Raw genomic sequence first — 10,443 nt, 5'->3', positions numbered from 1 at the left:
ATACCTCGTTGCCTGGGTCAGAATTTGCCCAGCTGTGTCTTAGTTCTTACACAAGGTTAGGAGTCGAGGTATCTTTCCCAAGTGTTTGTCAAATTTAACGAGGGGTTTTCTGCAAGATCTGTAAGCACAAACTGTTCAGCTGCCCTGTCCGCAGGAAACCTCTCTTCAGATTAGTCGATGCTTCTAAGCATCTATGTAACAAATTGATTTCCTGACAAATCCCTTGTCTCAGACTTCACCTGAATCACTGTTTAGTCTTAGTGAACATGGTCTTTAGAACTTGATATTTATGGCTTTTTATCCACATTCCTGATGTCATTGTTGTGACTTTCCAAGACAAGTGACAAGACTTTTAAAATACATTTAACTACCTTCATGTTCTGAAGTGAAGAAGATAGTTGGGCAGCCTTAAATACACCCTCGATTTCTTTTTCTCCCATTAAATCCAGTGTAAAAGCTCTGCCAAGGTTCACGTAAAGGATTTCCTTTGGTCGGGCACACTGGCTGTGTTTGAAATGGAATGGTGAATGTAGGTTTTCTCACTGTCAATGGGTGTCATGGTGTGCTCATAGTGCATCTAAACTTTGATTTTGGTTAGTGCTTCCAGGAGGATGCTTATCACAAATATGTTTGTATTTATGCTTGAACTGTTTCTATGGTTTACCTCTTTCTTCATTTTTATGGCCTGCTCACTGCAGGGGATAATAAGCTTGCAGTTACTTAGATTTTTCTCCTGCTTCTGCCTCAAATAATTTTTCTTATTTTTATTTTACAGCAATTGGAAGACTTTGTGAAAAATGTAAGTATTAGCTTTAACACCCAGTTGCTTGAGAACATGGTGGTGTGGGTTCAGAGGTTGGATTCTGGTTTTGCTTTAGGAGATGGGACACTGAGATGGGAACAGTTACCTGTGTGTTATAAGTGTAACTCAAGGAATACTTACAAAGTGACAGACTGTCACACAAATGCTATTCTAGGGTCCCAGGCTGCCTAAGGACAGCAATTTCCATGGTTGAGGCTACAGTGACTGCTTGGTTGGGCCTTTGTCATCTGTAATACAAAGACATCACCCTGATCATTTCAAAGCAGGGGGAAAAAAAGGCACTTTTGGAACCTTACTTTGTCAGACCTTCAGAAAGGTTCCCTTCAGCATCTAAGAGAGTAAGAGATGGAGGGGCAACATGTAGAGTTAGAGCAGGAGAAAACCCACAGAATGAAACATGAGTGCTTGGCTGTAAATGGGAAGGAAATGTATGATCCCTTGTTAGATCCTTTGAGGGAAACACAGCAAATAAAGTGAGTAGTTTGTGAGTCGGAAATAGTGTGAAAATAGAATCAGAATCATCAAGGTTGGAGGAGACCTCTAAGATCGAGTCCAACCATTAACCTGTCACAGCTGTAACCCCTTAAGGCTGCAGATCCAGATGCCTCTTAAACACTTCCAGGGATGGTGACACCACCACCTCCCCGGCAATCTGCTCCAGTGCCTGACCACCCTGACAGTGGAAAAAAAATTCCTAACACCTAATCTGAATCTCCCCTGTCTCATTTTATGATCATTTTATGACCATTCTCACTGCAGGCATACCAAAAGATACCATCCCCCACCTCTCTACAACCCTCTTTCAGGTAGTTGTAGAGAGTAATGACATCACCCCTGAGCCTCTTCTCAAGGCTAAACAAAACCAATTTCCTCAGCCCTTCCTCATATGACGTGTGTTCTAGGCCTTTTCTGCCCTTATTGCCCTTGGCTGGACTTGCTCCAGCACCTCGATGTCCTTTTTGCAGTGAGGGGCCCAAAACTGAACACATCACTGAGGTGTGGCCTCACCAGCGCCACGTACAAAGGGATGGTCACTGCCTTAGTTCTGCTGCCACACTATTCTTGATACAGGCCAAGATGCTGTTGGCCTTCTTGGCTACCTGTGCACACTGTTGGCTCATATTGAGCCACTGTCAGCAGCATTCCTCCAAGTCCCTTTCGTATGAGCAACTCTGAGCCACGCCTCCCCCAGCCCGTAGCACTCCATGGGGTTGTTGTGTCCCAAGTACAGCACCAGCACTTTGCTTTACTGAACTTCATGCAGTTGTCCTCAGCTCATTTATCAGGTCAGTCCAGGTCTCTCTGTAGAGCTTTCTTACCCTCAGGCAGGTCAACACTCCCACCCAACTTAGTGTCATCTGCAGATTTACTGAGGGTTATAAGTGCAGTGGGGAGAAGGACAGCCTGAAGCAAGAAGATTGTTTTCAGGAGCACCCAGCAGGGAACAGATTCCCGTTGGTAGTGGCTGAGGTCTGTCATGCTGGTGATTTAAGAGCAGGTTAGGAGAGCTGTTTGCAGGAGGCAGGATTAGATACCTTGGGAACTGGTAATAGGATATGAAGCCTTTCATTCGTAGGTCAGTGTTTTGGACAAGGCCCAGCACAGCAGAAGTTGTCAGTGGCACCTGATGGCTCCTTGCCTGTATGATATGAGTACTTGAATTTCGCTCAGGTCCTTGTGAGGACGCAAGAGCAACCTTTGTCAAATGGCTGCTTAGGCCACTTTGCCCTTTCCTTGGCCTTCTCACAGGTGAGGGATTAAAGGGACCATGAGTACAAACTCTTATCTCTTTGAGCATAGTAACTACAGGCTTTTGTTGATGTGGCGCTGTGGGAGAAGCTTACATTGCTGCTTCTGTGTAGGTAAGGACACTAGTCCTGTCAGTCCAGCTTTTTTGTCACAAGTGAAAAATTAAGGAGAAGTTGTAAAGTAAAAGCAGTGGTACAATCTAATCACAAAGAAGTAACTTTGGGTTTCTTCTCTGATTGTGAATGCATGAATAAATCAAACCTCAGGTACTGCATGCTGCTGGGCCTTGTTCCTCCCAAACCCATGTGCAAATACAAAGCTGCACACTGCCTGCGGAACATATTTCCACAGCTCGGTTGTATTGTCTTTGAGTGCACAGGCAAGTTGTTTGACTAGGAATGCCTTCCTCTTCGTTGTGGGGGTGAACAAAAAGACCACTCTGTAACCAGAGGCTCTGCTGTGCTTGCAGGTGATGGGAAGTGTGTGATCTGTGACTCCTACGTGCGGCCCTGCACTCTGGTGCGCATATGCGACGAGTGCAACTATGGCTCGTACCAAGGGCGCTGTGTGATCTGCGGGGGCCCAGGAGTGTCCGATGCCTACTACTGCAAGGAGTGCACCATCCAGGAAAAAGATGTACGTTGTCATCCTGAAATTAATGTTGGGACGTGGGGCGCTTGGTTCGCAGTACCTAGTACCTTACTTCCCTTATTGATAGTTCCCTGTGTTTCCAAAGCATTTGGAGATGTAGCGCTTGGAGGTATTGTAGCTGTCTTCATCTGTCCACACTCTGCTTGTTACCACTTCAAATCATTATCTTACTAGATCTCCAGCCTAGGTTTCATAGAATCATCAAGGTTGGAGGAGAACTCTAAGATCATCGAGTCCAACCGTTATCTACCACTGCTGTAACTCCATAACCCTAAACCATATCCTCCAGTGCCACATCCAGACACCTCTTAAACACTTCCAGGGATGGTGACTCCACCACCTCCCTGGGCAACCTATTCTAGTGCCTGAACACCCTCACAGGGAAAATATTTTTCCTAACATCTAATCTGACTCTCCCCTGTCTCAGTTTATGGCCATATCCCAGATACCGCAAAGGCAGTGGCAGGAGCAGCTCCCCACTAGAAGCCCATTACCAGCCACTGACTTAGGGCACGTATGGTCCTGTGAGGCCTATGGAATCAACACCTCTGTTTTCCTTTGGATATCAACATAAAGTTAGTCCTTAGTGTCCAGATGCTGCACTAGCAATTGTGTTTTATAAGTTTAATGTTTTTTGTATCTCTTCAGTGGCATACAGTTTATTAACCCTTTTCTGGAATGGTTTATGTTGTAGACATCTCTTCTTCTGCTAACACTTTTTGGTGCAATGGTCCCTTTTGTCCATATGCATGCAGTAATCTTTTTATAATCTCGTGCTGAAAGATAGCCACTGCACATGTGAAATGAGGCAGCTGCCACTCCTTGTGAGGCTTGTGTTCATAATCTAGCACAATCAGTGCAGGACATGAAGAACTGCAAATGAAGTGTTAGAAAGACCTTAGGAAAGAGCAATAGCTTACAGTTCCTATATGCCCAGAATATGGGCTTGATAACTGTGAGAGGTGTCTGTTAAAGGTTGTTTGGGTTTTGGTGCTTTGCAAATGTCACTTCCAACACACCCTGATGACCATGATGAACATGCTGAGAGTGGTTCACATTGATTCACAGGAGCATCCTCAGCTGGGTGACTTGCTGGTTTAATTCTCTGCAGTGCCTGTTTTCTTTAGAGGGCTGCAGCTAAATCCAGGACAGAGGCAGGTCCACATTTGAATTTAGTCACTAGATCTAACAGGACCATAATCTTTCTTCCATATCTAAGTGTGGTTGTAAGTGCTGTGGTGCTGCTGCTGCCTCCTACTTCAGAAATGCTGTGAGAAACAGTAGTTTTGTTCACTTGCCTTTGGAATGAAGACACCTGGCATTATGAGTAAAATAGGCTTGGTCTTATTTTTATCTGTTCATATGGATTCCCAACAGGTGTTTTTCATAACCTAAGCTCACCTGTAGCTTATCATGTCTGGTTCAGGTGTGAAATAGCCAGCTGCTCTGCAAGGGCAGACTAGAAAACAGAGAGCTAGAGGAGCAGGAGAATGACCAGCCTGAGGTATTTTGACACTTGGGTGAAGGCTGCTATGAGTGAAGACAGTTGTTCTGTAACAGCAAACTCAAATGTTAGGTGTTGTTGCAGATCTGAAACAGCAGATTTGACATGACTGAGTTGCAGGATTGAAAAGTGCTGGCACAAGTGTAGGGTGTCTGGAGGGAGAAGAATTAAGTGTGCTTCTGCCTGTCACAATTATGGTAGCTGGTGCTGATGTGATTAAGAAAAGCAGATGGACAGAGCTCTATACCTGAAGCTTTAACAGTCCAAGCTTTCAGCCACAGCACTTCATCATCCTCAGGGAAAGACTGGAAAAGATAGTGATGCAAGAAAGCAAAGACTGAAACGGAGAGAGGACATGGAATGCTGTCAGGCACAAGGCAAAGGACCTGGTTACTCTTGGTTCAGTTGTTCTGATGGGGGGAGGAATGAGGTACTGTTTCAGCCCACTTTGATCTGCTGGTAAGGGCCAGAATCCAATCTTGTCACCCAGGGCACCTGTGAGTTGCAAAAGGTAATTTTTCTTGGGGACAGGAGCATGCTCATGTGCTGCCTCCTTAGGAGGAGGTGGAATAATGAACAGAGCCCTGCAATAATGCTGTCAGGATTGTCACGGACTCCCTGGCTCGTGGGAGGCAAGGCTTGGAAGAGTCTTACTATCGAGGTTCAAAATCAAATAAGAAGACAGTTGCTAGAAATGGGTTGTGGCAGGTGTATGGGGGAGGGATGATTTCTGTTCCCTGCCTCTCCTGTTATTTCTGCCATGCAGACCCTTCCCACCAGATTGCATCTCTGGCACAGGAGTGGGGCAGCTTGAGTGCAGATTCTACAGCATCTGACATCTGCCCAGAGGCTTCCTAAATCTAGTGCACTCAGGCTTATACAGCAGCCAAGGACACATGTTCCTCTGTCTCTGGGCCCCTCACAGCTGCTGTGTCCAGCCACAACATTTTGCCCTCAGGAGTTACACAGATGCTGGGCTCAGGTGGCCCATGGACAAACATTCCCTGGCCCATCAAGAGGTGCAACTCTGAGTTGTTTTTGCAATCACACCTCTGAGGTGGGTCTCCCCCACTCCCCTTGCTTTTCTTGTGGCTTTTTTCTCGCTGTCTACTGGAATTGGGGTATAAGAACAGTGTGGCTGCTGTGAGTAGGTGTCCTCTCCCAAGATGACCATACAGCCTCTGCAGTAATCAATCAAGGATGCAGGAAATCTGAGATTCTGTTCTGCTGTCACAGCTGAGAGGGCTTCCTAAACACATGAATGGCTTGGTGACATCTAAAGCAGCAAGATTCTTTTTGGCTAAGGAGGGGAAAGGTTATTCCTCTGAGCCCTGTAAATCCTGCATGGCCTAATTTAGCATTCAGTTTTGAGGCACTGGGCATCCTTCTCTTTAAACTGCTGATGTTACATGAGCTGTTTTCCATCTCAGCCCTGAGGAAGAGAATGTCCTAGAGTAATGTTGAAAAGGCATCCATCCTCTTCTCCATTCCACTGGTAGTAACCAGCACCGGGGGCAGTTTCGCTGCACAAGGGTTTGAAATGTGCATTGAGATCAGGGTGAGGAGTGTGGGAACTGAGAACCTACTAGAACTATGCATGTGATGATTTTGTTCTGTGTTTGCCCATCTCCTAACTTACATCTTCTCTTCTTACAGAGAGATGGTTGCCCTAAGATCGTCAACCTGGGCAGTTCCAAGACAGATCTTTTCTACGAAAGGAAAAAGTATGGCTTCAAGAAGAGGTGATCCTATCCGTGCATGGCTGTACCTCCTGTTGGGTTGGCAAGAGGGTCTTGGAACATCTCTGGACTTTACTATTACTGAAAACCAGTTGATTGTTTTTTTTTCTAAAGCAGTACAAATCCGGTAGTATACTTTGGGTTGGAGAAGCAACAGACTGAGTGGGGACTGAAACCTGGTCATAACCAACGATCAGAGAGAGCAAATGAGGTTTAATTTACTGAGAGCCTTTGCAGAGGCTCTGCTAGTAGTTGCCCCAGCTCTCTGTACAAATCCTGGTTGGCAAGCACTTACACATGGAGGAGACCGGCTCAGAAAAATCAGGTGCCATTTCTGATGTGGAGAAAACACCTTGTGGTTGTTCTTGCCAGGCCTCCTCCCAATTGCTTGAAATTGCCCCATGCATCAGTGTTGAAGAACAGAGCACCAATCCCATCTGTCCACTCCCCTCCACCTCTTCCTCCAGTATATTTCCATGCTGCCCTGTTTTATAAGGAACCTGCCCATGGCTGGTGCCTTCCTAGGGAGAGCACAGCTGTTCCATGTTTTCTTTGACAGATTATTCCAAGGCCCTTTCCTGTAACCATTTCTGTAGGATGCATACCAATAAAGCTTCTTCTTTTGGGTTTTTATTTTTTTGTATACCAAGGATTTCTCTGTGGTTCATTCTGTGCCTAGCCTCTCTGGAGCTTTCTGGGGACACACAGGATTAGCCCAGCTAGCACTGCACAATGGGTTATCTGGTTTCTGACAGTGTCTGCTTATGGCCACGTGACCTTGCTGCAAGGAGCTTGAGGGAATGGCTATGGCTTTTGTCTGCCTGTGATCCCAGCCACTGATCATTTTGTCCTGTGGCGTGAGGATCGCTGAGCTTGTAACCCTTATCCTAGCTAATATGGCTGTGGATGTTGTTTCACCATGCAAACATCCAATCCCTTTCTAAAACCTACTAAGCTATTTGACTCGCTATCCTGTTCTTGTGAATAAGTTAAAGCCTTCCCTGCTGTAACTGGAAACCAACTATTGTGTTCTGGGCTATTAGCCCTATGCCGCTGGAAACCAGAGGCTGCTTGTTTGTCACATACCAGCACAGGCTAAAAGCAGTTTGTTGGCTCAGCAGAGATCTGGGAATGAGACCCTTTGTGCAGAGGCGGCACCGTGTTCCCTACGGCTGTGTGCACTCCTCAGATGGTTAAATTGAGTCCTAGCACAGCGTGCCCTGTGGTCTTTTAAAGTTCTAGTCCGAGCAGAGCGTGTGCTGCAGTAACAGGGTTGTCTTCGCGTGGTCTTGGGGTGCAGAGCTAATTTTGTGCCCCTTCCTGCATTTCAGCTGTTCCCCTGAGGCTCCTACCTATTCCTCTATCTGCTCTCTGGCTGAAATGCTTTTTCTGCCTGCTCCAACTATTTAGGTGTTTTGGATAAGAGTAAAAACAAAAGCAGACAAGTTGTGGTCATCCTTCCCTTAAAAGTCGTTTCTCCCTGCTGCAGCCAGCTTTAGCTATGACTGGTCCTGCAGCTATCTCAGCTGCTCCTCCCTCTCCTGCCCCCAGCTATTCATTCTGTCAGGTTTCTCTTCCAAGCTTTTTACAGTACCAAGGGTATCTGTATGTCTTCCTCCCTGCACCATGGTTCCCCTACACAGCTCTGGTTAATTTTTTACTAACTTGGATGCCATTTGCCAAGATGTTGAGAGCAATCTAGCTCTTTGGTTACAGCACACCCAGTGTCTCAAAGCAGTTCTACCTGAACAAGCAACTTCCCCTTGCTGCTGACTGGGAAACCCATGTTAGAGCTGTTATCAGCTGTGTTAAATTCTGTATTTCTTTAAAAGCAGGCCATGACATGCAGATTTTTTGTACCTGGAACTTTATCACTTCAACCAGAATTTATCACTTGCCCTCAGTCAGGCTGTCCAAATTATCGCACTAGGAATGCAGAAGGCTTGTACAGAGGGGTTTTTTTCTTCCCCAGAAGTTTCAAAGATGACAAAAGTTTTTCAGTGAAGGCAGAGGGAAGTGAAGTAATTTTCTTGTCTCAGAATTATTGCTCCTGGTGCAGGAACCCCTAGAAGAGCTAATTTTAGAGCAGCCCTTGTTCCTAACCTTTTGGCAGGATCAGCCAGGCAGGGGTTGCTGCAGAGACAGGAGTGTTCCCATCCCTTCCCCCACCCCCAAAAATGGCTGAGCATACTCACTTTCTTGGCACTCCTGATGCCCTCACGCTGACTGCTGGATACATTGCTCTGCGTTCTCAGAGTTAAACTGCCATTTCTAGTTGTTCTGAGTCACTGGGCAGGTGGAGAGAGGGAGGGACAGGCTTTTTCCCCTTTGCCTTGTTTGCTCAGACAGCTCTGGGGAGAATGCCAAATGCTGCTGGTGCTCAGATCAGTTCAGCGCCACTGCCTTTCTGGTACTTTCAGAGCGTGGATGGGACATTGCCCTGAAGCTGCTAATTCAGACAAGGGTAATAGATACGTTTAGGTAGCCCAGAAAAATACAGCCTTGCTTGCTTGGTAATGATTTCTGTTCACCAGCAAATGATAGCCAGGCAGGGCCCCTAGAAAAGCGCAGTATTTCTTTACCTAAATAGATTTTAAAGTTCTTGTCCAGGAGAAGGAGATTGCCTTGCAGTACTGGAGACCAGAGCACATGCTGAAAGGGCAACTTTCCCTGCAGGGGAGGAATGAGACAAGACACGTCCTGCTGCTGTGTGTGGGCCACGTTCTGGAAGGGCTTCATCAGACCGTGTAGTCTTCAGCAGCCAGACTCAGGGGCTCTCTGGCTGCCAGCTGGGAAGCACTTGCATGGCAACTGCAGGGAAGGGTGGGAGGGAGGGACAGGCACAGGGACAGCTTCATCGCTGTGGCAGCTGATCCCCTGTGGTGCTGCCTGCAAATCCTAATTGCATGGAGCTAAATGTGTCTTCCTGACGCTACTTTTCTAGGTAGGGTTGTTGTATTTTTTTCCTTTTTTATTCAAAAGGATGTTGGGTAATAAGTAAAAAAAAATCCATTTTAAATATTTACATTGAAGGGGAGAACATGGGACCTCTTGGCCTGTTAAGTAATTGGCCTCTGTTGCCAGTACTAACAAGGCATTGCAGTGTTCTGGAGTGTAGGTGTTCCCTCTTGCACACCCCTTCAGACCCACTGCTGGCCACAGCTACAGCTGAGCTCAGCAAATAGCTCTGGAACACACTCCAGTCCTTTGAATCACCTAGACCTTGTCCTGACAATGCCCTTGAGCCCCAAGCACTACTTTGCTTTAAAAAACCCCAAACAGAACCCAAAGGTAGGCAAAGGCCTGGAGTCTGCCTGTGAGCTTTCCCTGCAGGAGTTAACACGGACAAAATCTCTTCTGAAAAAATTATGTGCACGGGAGCTGTTATTTTCTCCTTGTAGCCATCAGCTGGAGGTGTTTGCCTCTTTCAACAGCAGGAAAGGGGTTTTCATTTCCTTGAGGCCTCATGTGAATTGAATGTGCAGAGGACTTGGGTGTTAATTACACCCCATTCCAACCTGACTGCCCTTCCCCGGCATTAAACGACCCAAGCGAATGAGCTGTGTCCCGGCAATTCCTCCCTCCCTGAGTGCACGTGACGCGGTGCCTGGGCTTTGACGTAATGACCAGAGGGCCGGGAATGCAGAGCAGATCCCTGACAGGATTCCTGTGTCTGCCTGTGCACCAGGGCCACGCCACAATTAAAGGAGCACGGTCAAGGCACAAGTATTTCAAACAGCCCCGGTGTGTGCCACCCTCTCGGTAACACCTTATTAAAGCAACAATAGAATTTGAGAAATTTAATTGCCTTTTTTTTTTTTTTTTTTTTTGCTTAATGACACTAAAAATAGCTCAGTCATTTTAACTTCCTGATCTCTGGCTGACAGCAGGATTTTGTTTCAAGCAAAGCAAGGGAATAATAGGGAAAAGTGTTCTTGTGTAACGAAATTCCTTTTAAACTAGAAGTGATGAAAATA

At 46.3% G+C, this 10,443-nt stretch overlaps 1 protein-coding gene across 1 annotated transcript; it reads left to right on the top strand.

Moving 5' to 3' along the window:
- Positions 1–775: 775 nt before the first annotated feature.
- Positions 776–6,586, top strand: PHF5A (PHD finger protein 5A; the record flags this gene model as incomplete). The annotated part of the gene is made up of 3 exons (XM_009082269.1): positions 776–799; positions 3,042–3,208; positions 6,384–6,586. Coding segments are annotated over 3 exons (281 nt in total), but the record flags the coding sequence as incomplete, so codon positions are not given.
- Between the last annotated feature and the right edge of the window lie 3,857 nt (positions 6,587–10,443).

Source organism: Acanthisitta chloris, unplaced genomic scaffold (genome assembly GCF_000695815.1).
Source record: "Acanthisitta chloris isolate BGI_N310 unplaced genomic scaffold, ASM69581v1 scaffold38079, whole genome shotgun sequence".
In the NCBI taxonomy this organism is placed as follows: Eukaryota; Metazoa; Chordata; class Aves; order Passeriformes; family Acanthisittidae; genus Acanthisitta; species Acanthisitta chloris.
Note: the sequence above shows the minus strand (reverse complement) of the source record. Positions and strands in the feature narration are given on the sequence as shown.